The sequence below is a fragment of the Leptosomus discolor genome, chromosome 3 (assembly GCF_034619465.1).
Source record: "Leptosomus discolor isolate bLepDis1 chromosome 3, bLepDis1.hap2, whole genome shotgun sequence".
Classification (NCBI taxonomy): Eukaryota; Metazoa; Chordata; class Aves; order Leptosomiformes; family Leptosomidae; genus Leptosomus; species Leptosomus discolor.
The window spans coordinates 10,563,285-10,575,492 of record NC_141393.1 but is presented as its reverse complement, the minus strand read 5'-3'; the positions used below and the strand labels follow the sequence as shown (position 1 = coordinate 10,575,492).

The following is a 12,208-nucleotide window of genomic DNA, read 5'->3' as shown; positions in this document are numbered from 1 at the left end:
ACACCAAACACCATAGTCTGTTCTTCACTTAAAAAACCCTCCTCTTGCTTGTACTTGCAGCTAATTGGAAAGGTGTCTGCAGGCTTGAAAATTGGGCTCTTTTTAGAAAAGGACTTCTGTGGGACTATGAGGAGTCTGAAACGTGTGCTACTTATACACAGAGCTTCTGTGCATGGAAAGCCAAGTTTGTGGTAATAATGTACTACATTGGAGTTGTTAACGCAGTCTTTGCTTTTCCATTGGAATTTCCCACTCCAAATTTGTATAGTGAATGGGAGCCATAGAAGTGCTCAACTTTGAAATAAGCTCTGAGAATGTGCTGTTTAACTTAAAGTGTGCACAGAAACTCTCCTTTACTTGTGCTCTCGGGCTAGTTTTGTGTTACCTTTTGCCCTTTTGTAGTTATTCTTTACTACTTTCTTCAGTCTGAAACCAATTCATTTTTTATAAGCATCAAGGCGGAGGCCACAGGGTTCAGATTACACTTCTACTTCGGAGGAGGAATATGGCTCAAATCACAGCTCCCCTAAACACAAACGCTCCCATACTTCAACAGCCACACAAACACCGAGGATACGTGGCTCTGGGCTGAACAAGCAGAAGCACAACGGCAGAGAAACAGATGACGATGAAGATTTTGATGACCACCCTGACCCCTACAACTTCATGGCGCAAACAGCAGAGATAGCAGAAATAGCCAGGTGAGGTGGGGCTTTATGCATTGACCCACGTGCTGAAAATGGATTGAGGATTTTTTCGGTGTTCAAAACAAACCCAGGTGTGGAGGTAGGAGGAGAGGCACGCTTTCCTGTTGTTTCTGTGCCCCCCATCTCCTTCATATCTGAACATCAGTATGTTCAGGCTTGAAAGGTTTTCATGAAGCTTTACAGCCTGTGCTAGGCAGTGCTGGTTGCACCTGCCCTCTAGAAAATGCCAAGGCGCAGGGAAGCTGAGTTCTATCTTGGTTTGTTTCTTGTTCAAGCTGTGGACAGGTATTGTCTTTTAGTTCTAAGTCTGTCAAAAGATGTAGCTGTCTCTACCTGCTTATCTCTGCTTTCTGCTGGAAGTCACTGTGTGTACACAGAGTGGTTGGTTAGTGTGAACTGTCTTAATTCTCTGCAGAGGAAGTCAAACTGATTAGCAAAGGCTAAATGTGTGAACTGTTGAAGCTGCTTTACCTGAAGCCAGTGAGGAAGCAGTGAGCAGTCCCTGCGGGGCAGAAACCTCTTTGCTTGGCACAATTGAATCCAAACAAGCAAATCTGGCTGGGCCCCTGTGTATAAATGTGTCCTCATTGCTTAGCTTGATGTCCCTGGATACAGGACCCATTGTGTACCGGTGGTCTGGTGGTTGCCTGGAGGAACTCGGCAATAAAGCAAATAGATTCTTTTTTTAAACAGTGGCATTTGAGGTTTGACATCCCTAATAAGCCACTGTGTTATGCCAACTTTCCAGAAATACTGGTCTTCCCTTGTGCTGGCCATACTTGAAATACTTTTGACTGAGGAACCAGTCTTCTGTCTGCTTTTGGTCAGCATTTCCACGTCACCCATATAGCTTGCCGCACTGATCTGAAAAAGGCTTTTCTTGCATGAACGTTGCTGTCAGGCTGCTAGAAAGTGTGTCAGCCTTCAAACCAGGCTGCATTACCTGTGCCACACGAAGTGTGCGTGTGGGAGACGCTGGCTTCCCTCCTAGCAGCGTTCTGAGTGCGGGAGAGGGCTTTGGCTTGCAGCAGCCATAAATAAATGGTTGCGTCAGACTTGTCTGGCGCTTGCACGTTGCAGGGCTCGGTCACAGAGTCTGCTTCCTAATTGCAGTTCTGATTTCCATTGCTGCTCCCAAATTAACTGGGAGGGGTTTAGAGGAGTCAAGAGAGAGTTAAAAGGGAAAATGCCACTTGTTTATAGTCAGTGAATCACATAATGCATGCATTGGGTGACAGCTCTATCCAAACCAGCACAGATAGGGGGCACCTTAGGCAATCAGATCAAACTGCATTTTATGAGTGCAATTATGCATTTTCTTTCCAAGGAAATGTTTTGATGAACTGACAGTTTTATCACGTTGCTTGGTTTCTTTCACTTAAAGAAGAAAGTGTCTTTCAGCTGAAGCTGGCTAGCTGTAAGTTTATTTCTCAGAAGCCTTTCTTTAAAATGACCACAACAGCTACTTTTGGTCTGAAGGTTGGTTTTTTTGAGCTCTGCTAGCAGCAGTCCAGAGGCTTAGACGTTGGTTTTGAGCTCTAGAGCAAGTAGAGCAGAGTGCTGCAGTCACAGAGTGTTAACTGGACACTTGTCAAGGGGCTTGAAGTTTCAAGACTTGGTTTCTGAAAATCAGATCCCTCCAAGGTATGCTATGCTTACCCTGGTAGTCCTCAGCCCTTCTGGAGAACGTGGAGGCATATTTTGATTTCAGTCTATAAGCCACAAGGAAGAAGGAGAGAGAATTTGAGATTTTTATTCTTTAAGTAACAAAGAAAAAAGCTTCTTTCTTTATATGGGCTTTGTAAGGAAAAACAAAGGCGTCACGAGAAGAAAAAGGTTAAGCATGTTCTATTAAAAAAAAAAAAGGAAGTAGAGTGGATGGGTGAGGGAGCAATAACATAAAGCTTCTTTATGGATTGTCTCAAATACTTTCTGGTAGCGTGTAGTCACTAGAATTTGCTTTTTATCAGATCTCTACCTTGAATCTGGGTTCAGCAGGGGAGTGGGTTTATTTTGTATGCAGCCAGAGTGTTCCTCGTCACCCTGCCAAGGCACCCCCCAAAAAAGCGTGCTTTCCCTAGCCTTGCAGAGGTTATAGTTGCCACAGACTTCTTGTGGCTGCTCTTTTTGTATTTTATGAATATGAGGCTTGTTGTATCATGTGTCCTAATGGCTCTGCTGCATGACTTGTACTTTTAGGCTCAGCCAAACCTTGGTGAAGGATGTGGCCATCCTTGCTCGAGAGATTCACGATGTTGCTGGAGATGGGGACTCACAGAGTTCATCGGGGACGGCACCAAGCACCTCCCTCAGCTCTGTGCCCAACACTCCTGCTTCCACCATATCAGCAAGGGAAGAGGTAAGATCCCAAACGACACAAACCTCTGCCTCTGAATGCGAGCAAGTATGCGGGGTACGGTTGTGGTGGGACACTAGGGCAGCATCCCCAGTTGCTGCAGCATTTAAAAACCTCATCCTCTGCCCTCCTAAGAAACACTAGCAGAAAGACTGACTGTAGTCTATTTAGGATGCTCTTTATTTTGCCCTCCCCTGTGTCACAGCCAGCCTTGCAAGAGGTGTGAGCGGGCTGCATGGGTCAAGAGCTGTATTGGATCTGGGCGGGTTTGGCTTTTGTTAGGAGTATCCTTACCCTGTCTCTAGGAAGCAGGAGGGCCCTAGTGTCAAAATGTTGGATTCCTCCTATTATTTCCTAAGGATCTCATGGCCTCTAGTAGGACTTTAGTCCCTGAACTTTGCAGGGTGGGAACAGGATAGGGTGGGTGTGCTGTGCTGCTGTACCAGGGAGCCTGAGCCTCCCTTCTTGTTTCAGACAAGGCACTGACTGTGCCCCCTCTGTCAGCTGTGTATTTTGTACCTCTGCTATGTCTTTTCTGCCAGGGCTGTTGAAATGCTGTGTAGGTGTTGCTTGAATCCCTTCCCTCCATCTGTCTATTGATGGGCAAGGGCAGGGACTCTGCTCTCCAGCCAGTGAGGTGGGCAAGGAGACAGGCAATTAGCTTGGGAAGTACCGTCCTCCAGCTCTTCAGCAAAGCTGTGGCTTCCTCCTGAACTGTGCAGCAGTTTGTCTGCTCTGGAGTGGGGAGGAGAGAGGTGGTTTCTTAGTTTGGCTCACCAATGCTGCAGCGCAGGGTCTTAGCTCAGCTCAAACTTGGCTGCAAGGTCACAAGGAGGCTCCAGCTGCTAAAGCAAAATTGCCTTTGCTGCTGTTTGAATCCAAATTCCTTCCTGTTGGCCACCAGCGTGGACTTAAAAAAATATACAGCTTGCTTTATCTGCTGTTCAGACGGGCCTCTTGGCCCTCTGTTGTCTTTGTTGTGAGAATTGCAGACCTGTCCTAAGCAGGATTCCACACTGAGGTCCAAAGTTGTTGCCCTGTTAAGAGAGTACTTGTAGGCCCTGTGACCCTGCTGTGATCATCACTGAAGGTGCAAAGCAGACGTTTAGGGAGACACCCAGAAAATCAGGCGAGTGTGGCTGTGCTTGTGTTAAGTAGAGGTCAGCTGCAGCCTGCTCAGGGAGGGGTTTTTCCTGGGGCGGTTTGGAGCCACAGTGCGCAGATGTTTTGCAATAACTTCAGGCTCTGAGATAGTGTTTTACTGCTTTGTTTCCATGCAAGTGCCACACCTGCAAAACTGCCTTTTGTATTGTTCCTTTTGAGCAGTTAAGGTGACGGACAAAACTGGTGTGCGTTTAATAAACACACATCACATCTTTGGAAGTAGGCTAGAATCAGCGGACATGCTTCCCTCAGTCTGGGTGCTGCTGGATCTGTGCTAAAATAATTATTTTGGCTTAATGCAGGGAAGTTGCTAGGAAATATCTGACGATCAGTGTATGTGATGTTAAACACTGTGAATTTTGTGTTTCTTAAACAACTTTGTTAAATATTCTAGGAAAGGACATAGCAATGAGAAATAGCTACTATAGTTGTGATAGTAATGTATTGAAATATCTGATAAAAGGAAATATGTGAATAAGAAATGTTTGCTGGGTGTGACTGTCTCTTACACTGCTCTGGCTCTTGCAGGGTTGTATGCCATTCTGCTAGCTCTTGATTTTCTGCTACTAAATATTTATACCTCTTCTAATAAAGTGGGGGAAAATGCAGGAAAAATAAGTGCTGATGCTGGAATAATTTTTAATGGTTTAATGTCATACCAGAAGCTTCACTGTGGACCAGTGTGTGGCACAGCATTTCTCAGCCTCAAATGAACTGCTTTTTAAATTACTTTTATTACAAGGTTTCGTTAGATATTAAAATTGTGATTGTTCTCTTAAAAGTTAAGATGAAGCCTTAGATTTAAACCTCATTCTTCATGTTCTGTCCTTTCAGGTCCAGTGGTGGCTTGGACGTTTGACAGGGAGGGTTTCAGTTCCTCAGTGCATGTTTTGGGTGTTCTTGTTTGGTTTTGTAGCTCTCAGCTGTATAGTATATATAATAACTGAGATTCCTGACGTACTGAGCTGAGTACTGCTACAAATTAAGTAAAAAACCAAACCAAAACAAACAATAAACAAACCAACCAACCAAACCAAAAAAAAAAAAAGGGTCCAGCAAGGGTGAAACCTCAGTGATTCCTGTTTACCGAAGCCACGGTTTGGGTTGCCATGGGTTGTGGGTGTGTATGTTTTATAGGACCCAGCTTTCTGCAGAGCCGAGCAGTCAAATTGAAGGCTCGGCCACTGCAAGCAGAGTCAAGTGGGTCATCCCAAATCACTGGCCACTTCTGCAAATTTTAGCCCTGCACAAAATTCTTTTGGTTGTTCTGTCTTCAAAGTTGGCGATGATATAGCAAAAATGTAAGAGCCCAATTTATGTTTGTTGAGTTGTTGTTTAACGTATTCGGTATGAGTATTGGTATGATGAGAGGAAATGCTTACAGGTGTGATGGGAAAAAAAGCATGAGAACTGACCATGTTACATAGGAAAATCTCCTGGTTGTGGGGGACCAGGTGTTACCCTTAGTGTGTTTTCAACTCATGGTGCTGAGAACTGCTGGACTGTGGGAGTATCTCATTCCCTTCTGACGCTGTTTCACTGCTGTAAGCAGCCTGACTTACTGTTTCTGCACTTCATGAAAGGACCCTTAAAAAGAGAGAGAAGCTTATTAGCTAAATGTTTTGGCTGTTGTGGCCCTGTACCATGGTATCTCTTACCTTCTGCCTGTGTATAACCTCAGTGCTATTGCATAGAGTGTGGGGAGCCTGGACCTTGGGTGGCACATGGTTTCCTTGCAAGAGCTGTGTGCTTTGCCAATCAAAGAGCCTCCTGGGCTGTATGTTTAGCCCAGTCCCTGTGCTTGGAGGGCTGCTGGATTTCACTCAGCACAGTCTGTTTCGAAGTAACTGGGGAGCTGTCCGAAACCGCCTCTGCAGAACTGGTTGGTGACCAGGACCTCCATGGGCTTCAATGCATGCCGGGGGGGGGGGGGGGGAGAGGGGGTATTGAGTGCTGATCCCCAGGAATGCGCTTTTGGGAATGTCAACCCAAAATAACCCCAAACCATGTGTTCTCTTTGATACTTGCTGTCACAGTCATTCACTGGCATTGACCTCTTTGTTTCTGTTTTAACACAGATTGCTCGTAGATCTTTTCGGCTGGCATATCCATCTCAGGTGCACTCTCCATCCCATTATTTTTGTATCTCTGTCTTGTCACTGTTATTTCTTCCTCTTCTTTTAGAGTTTTTGTCTGTCAGTCAACCAAACAGGCGTAGCTGTCTGGTCTTTTCTGTTCTTCCTGTTAATTATTGGCATTATCAGTGGTTTTGTATTACTTTTTCATCTCTTCCATGTGTTACTAAATGGTTTCGGATTAATTTTAGTGTGGCTTTAATATTGCATTGATATATTAAAACATAAGATGTGAGAAAACAGGGCCTTTTTGAGTTCTAGCTAAATTCAAAAAAAGCAAAGATCTGCTTTTCATCTACGTGCTCAAGACTCAAAATTATAAAGTGGAATAGCCCCACTGAGTTTCATAGGATGACTCCAGTGGGTAGACACTTGCAGGATTGGGGTCTAGTAATTTGCTTAGGAACCCATACCTGTCTGAACAAGACTTAAATGAATCAGTGTTCCTCTGGGCTTTGCCTGAAAATCTGCAATACCTGCAGTGAGTGCCTGTGTGCCTCCTTCCCTACTAATTTTTAATGACTCATTACTCATTATTTCCAAGTTGGTACAGCACATTCCAGAAGCAAGTCTGAACTACCAGAAAGTGCCTCCAGGATCAGTGGAACTGAAGGATTTTGACCAAAATATGAACGATAATAGAGAAGAGGATCCCTCAAGAAAAACGAGGACAAGAAACCGTGAGGAGGCAGGCCACCTTTTTCTTGACTTTATATATGACATTGCTTTAAGCTGCAGTATGTGTACCTGCTCTTTCTAAGCTGCCGAAGGAGGCTATGCAAAAAAAATGCACTTTAAGAGCCCTGACTTGTAGGTGTAGAAACAGTGTTTAAAAAAGAAAGCAAGCAAAAAAAAAAAAAAAAGGAACGGAATCACCTTCTTGCCAGCACTGACTGGAAGTTTCCTCTCTTGTGTAAAACTCTGCTAAAACCTGAGACTTGGTCACGTGTTGTTTGGGAGGAGGCATTCAGTGTTAGAGCACACTTAGGCTATTTCACTGCCGTTTTAGAGAAAACCACAAAAATCTCAACTCCGAAATCTGCAGCACCAGTAGTTTAATGGCACCTTACTCTTCTGCAACCAGCATCCTGGTTAGAGCTGCCCATGGAGCAGCAGTGGGAGGATCTGGACCTTACGAGGAGTTTCTGCAGCTGGGTTTGTATGCTGTGGCACGGCTGGCTTGCTCTGCTGTGCCGTGCAGACAGCAAACCACTTGTTCTGCGTTGCTCCCTCCAACGTGTGCAACTCTTCTGGGCTGAGAGAGCAGGGTAACCTGGAAATCACTGGGATTATGCTAAAGGGTGAGGAAGCCTGGCCTGAAACCTGAGGCTGGGGATGGTGTTGGGGCAAGGGATGTAGAGGGGTAGTGGTGCTGGAGAGCTGGAGTTGCTTCTGCTTGCTTTCTGCCTGCTGGTGCTGGCTGGGGGCGGGGGGAAGAGCTGGGGCAGCTGCTCCAGGGAGGCAGTGCAGGCAGGAGGGGAGAGCTGGGCTCCAGCACAGTCACTCTGCTGTTCAGACAGGCAGATGGAGGGGGAGCTTGGGCTGAGCCACTGGTACTGGTCCTGTCCTGTGACTGCCTTGAAGCCATCCCTCACTTTCCTGTAGAGGTGCCAAGCTGAATAAAAGGTGCAGGTACAGAGTGTCCCCAGCCAATGTGAGCTTTCCTGGCAGAAGCCTGGGTGCTCTGCTGAGCCACAGGACTTGAATATTTGGGGTTTGGTGGGGTTTTGGTGTTGTTTTTAATAAAGCAGAATGCAACATGGTGGGATACCTGTGAAGGTGTCTTGAACTCATGTAAATCATATTAGATGGTTTCAGTGAGACTGCCAGTGGGAATTCTTGCCTTGTGGTTTGTCTTTTGGGGTTGTTTTGGTATTTTGGTGGGTGGGTGGGAGATGTGCCTGTGAGGCTTAGAAAGTCTTGAGCTTTTTCTTTCAGAAATGCTTAAATAGTTATGTTAGTGCGGACAACTCTGTCTCTCTGTCTCTAGGGAAAAAAAAAAAAATCTGAACAAGTTAGGATTCATCTTTTTACCAAAGTGCTGCAACAAAGCTGCGCATCGTCTTAATCTCCCTTGAGCTTCAAGTATCATTTACATAGATGAAGATGCCTCAGTGGAGATCATTTGCTGTAAAAAAAATTTCCAGTTTTGTAATATGTCACTTTTGCTAAAAGTTCTCTTATTTGCCCTTAGGTAATCTTTGACAATCTGATGTTGAACCCAGTGTCCCAATTATCACATACTATCCGTGAAAATACAGAAAACCTAGCTGAAAAAATGAAGTAAGTAATTTTTTTGTCCCAGGCCTGACTTGCTGCTGAGCTTGTTGACTTGCTACTTGTGGAAGGGAATGCATTATCGCCTCAAAGTCTTGTTATCAAGATGCACGGAATCTATATGTAGGAAACTGTGTGTAATGAATGAGGGATAATATGATTATTTGCTATCTCTTTTCCTCACTTGTGTGGCCTTTGGAATTTTAATGCTGGATTTGTAATGCCTGTTGATGCCTTAACTTTGAAATGTTGCCTGTACAAAGATACAGCAGAAAATTGGTGGATTGTCTCCTCTTCCTTTCTCTCTCCGAAGTCTTTTGGAAAGCCTACAGGTCACCAAGCTTGTGAAATCTCTTCAAAGCTTGTTGTTGCTCTAGAAGACATCGGTTAGGGAAGGACTTTGGATTGTTCCTAAATCAGCTGAAAGGCGCTTTGTCCAGCCGCTAATCCACTAATCTCCTTTGTTGCCACATCTTGTGATAACTAAGTCTTTTAAACAAGCAGCTTTTGGATGGCAATTTTAAGACCTGCTCCACTTCTTGTGATGCAGGATTCTGTTTCAAAACTCAGAAAGGACATGGGAGGAGATGGAGGCCAAAATGAATTCAGAAAATGAAGTGCCAATCCTGAAGACCTCAAACAAGGTAAGACCATGCAAACAAGTGAAAATACTGAAGGCTGTCGTCCATGAAAGCTTTGTAAGAAATTAAAACAACAAGCTCTGGCCCTTCTCAAGTCTGTTTCTGAAATTTCTAGACCATTTGCATGTGTTTAACTGCTGGTTTTTTGTTGCTGTTTGAAGTGTGACAAAGTGAGTTCCTTCAGCTGTTGTGTTTCACCAAACTCTTCCCTTCTCCCTTTGTGATTCATCTTCAAAGACTCAGTCCCTTAACAGATGTTCAGGGTCATTAGGCCTCATTTAAGCATCTACCAAAGCTTCATCTACCATGTGGTTGCCACAGCTTCAGTTGTAGGCAGGTGTTTCTTGTGAATGTTTGTTTTCTTCACCTGTAACAGTCTGATAATAGAGCAATAAAAAAATTTCAGCCTGAGGGGGGTGGTTGTGCTCTCATGACCTCTTACTGTCATTGATGGGGACCAGTGGGCATTTATGTACAATAATGGACCCAGCAAATATGGTTGGCGCTAAGCGTACCTATGACACCGTGCAGGACCTAAATAGCTCGGTGCTGCCGCAGTGCATATGTGACTAATTGCTTTGTCTGGTCCAGGAGTTGAGTTTAGTAATATCTTTGTGTATTTGGTATGAAGGAGGGTATGGAGGAGCCTTTGCACAGCTAAGATGACTAGCATTTCAAATCTAAAAACCACTGTGGCTATGAACTGGGTGGTGTTATAGCACTTGGTGAAATGATGTAGAGCAAAGGTCCCAGTGCACTGAGCAAATGCACCTCGATACAGATACTAGCTTTGTCTTGTCTGTTTAACGAGCAAGGTTGGAATTGACTTTGAATCTTCTTGATCAGATAAGGCAGCAGGAGTTAGACTAGATTCCTGTGTCAGTTGAGTACTTTGTTGCTTAATTTTCCATTCTGATGCTTTTGTTTCTAGGAAATCAGTTCTATCCTGAAGGAGCTCAGGAGAGTTCAAAAACAGCTTGAAGGTTGGTCATTTAAAATGTTCTTTTTGTCTCTCAAATACCAGTAAGTTGCACAAAATAATATGTCTTAATTTACTGGAGAAAGTTGGGAAAGGATGCAGAAGTTCAGTTTGTTAGCACAGTGCTCTCTGAGTGCATATGGAATGAACAGTAGATTTATCTTGTGCTGCCAATTCTTAAGAAAATTGTTGACTTTTGAAATGTGGAAGCTGTTGCTGTGGAAATGCTTTGTTTGTGGTAATTAGTGTATTCCCATAAGATGAACTGGCAAAGGTCTGTTCTGCTGAAATAATATTTAGCAGCTCTTTCAGCCAATAAGCTGTGCTGTGCTTTTTGGACTTGAATTGTACACATAGAGCTCTGTGCAATAGAAAAGGCAAGACAAGCTCTTGCATCATCTAGAAGCTTAATAAAGACAAAAACATACAGGCGTCGCTCTGGGCTCCTGCTGAAAGCTTGCCGTTTGGCTGTTGTAGTTAATCTTTTCTAATTTAACCAGAAAGTTGAGCGTCCTCATAGCTTCAGTTTGGGAGAGGTTTTGCTTGTTAAAGCTGCTTAGGCCTGAAGGTACTAATGAAGAAAATACCGTGACTAAAATTAACGTGAGAACTGCCTACAGTTCTACTGCCTTCAAAATGAAGGCAGCAACCTTCTGTTTAGAAAGACTGACGAGTGCTGCTCATCTGTGTATGTCTCTTTCTTTATTTCCCTGCCAGTCATAAACGCTATCATTGACCCTACTGGAAACTTGGATGTGGTTGCCAGTAACAAAGCATCTTCTGCTGCTAAACAATCTACAGCCACTAAAGTCAGGACTGCTAATGCTTCTGGGTCCACACTGGAGACTTTGTCCCCAGCACAGATGAGAAACTACACACAGAAATCAAACTGTGGGTCTTCTAGCTTACAAGATTCAAATTTCATTCCAGATGGAGAGAAATATGTGATCTGAAAGAATATTTTGTATTGCTATCATATTGTAATCTACTGTCGCATTAGTATTGTGTATGGGTGGTTTGTGGACAGTTTGTGTGGAGCAGTTGTTTAGATTGCTAACACGTTGCACAAAAAAAAAATAATCTATGCTGTGAGGGTGAATGGGAGGTCTGTGTATGCCTTTTAAACAAGACTAGCACTGTGGAGCAGCACATATTCAGCATAGAGGCAAACTGATTTTTACAAAATTATGAGTCTATTCTTCCAGTGTGCCATAAGAAAACAGGCTTTGCATATGCTCCGATCAGTACTGCCGAAGCTAAAGTGTTCTTGCATTGGCTTGTTTATAATTATTGAGTTGTAACGAGGCGCGATTTTAAAAAAAAAATCACTTTTTTTGGTACTGTATTTGTTTTGGTTTTATCTGTTCGATTGGGTTTTTTTAAGTGTACGAGTGAAGCATGACAACTCTGTTGGAGTCAACCTGCACCTCCAACAGAACGATAGTGCGATATCGTGGGTTTCTAGGAGAAACTCTTACTACAGCTGTGTAAGAAGTCCTTTACAGCGGTTGAAAAAAGGCAGCCACTCTGAAGTTATGCATCCTTTTTTTTTTTCAGTCCAAAACCCAAAACAAGACAGAACAAACCTTTTGTTTTTCTCTTGGGAAAGTGTAAAAGTTAATAGTTGTATGAATGTAAAGACTACTAATCTGGTTGCTATTTTTGATGATGGTTCAGGCCTGAAGTTTTGGGTAGGTACAAAAAAGTCAGATTTTACAGTTTAGCTTGCCAAATTTTCATGGTTTAGGTACGAATGCTGTCTTTAAGCCGTTTTGTTTTGGTTTTAAATATACAGTCTTTTTACAATGAGCTATGAATGCTCTTGGCTGGGCCAAAGACTAAGATGTTTGCAATCAGCTAATTGCTAAGAAAAACATCTGTTCCAATGGCTCATATAATAAACTTTGTTGCACAGTTGCTGTGAACTCGTGTTCACTTGACAGCACTGA

General features: G+C 43.7%; 1 protein-coding gene across 2 annotated transcripts in view; it reads left to right on the top strand.

The window, feature by feature from the left end:
• The window catches only part of CEP170B (centrosomal protein 170B), a 53,409-nt gene extending 42,197 nt beyond the window's left edge, over nt 1-11,212 (top strand). The window contains exons 13-20 of one of the 2 annotated variants that reach the window (XM_086462554.1): nt 452-701; nt 2,907-3,066; nt 6,306-6,344; nt 6,907-7,050; nt 8,557-8,645; nt 9,190-9,283; nt 10,212-10,263; nt 10,977-11,212. In XM_086462554.1, the coding sequence (XP_086318680.1) occupies nt 452-701; nt 2,907-3,066; nt 6,306-6,344; nt 6,907-7,050; nt 8,557-8,645; nt 9,190-9,283; nt 10,212-10,263; nt 10,977-11,212 (1,064 nt within the window). The remainder of the gene's footprint in view (nt 1-451; nt 702-2,906; nt 3,067-6,305; nt 6,345-6,906; nt 7,051-8,556; nt 8,646-9,189; nt 9,284-10,211; nt 10,264-10,976) is intronic. The other variant, XM_086462555.1, reaches the window with a different exon arrangement.
• Nucleotides 11,213-12,208: the final 996 nt, after the last annotated feature.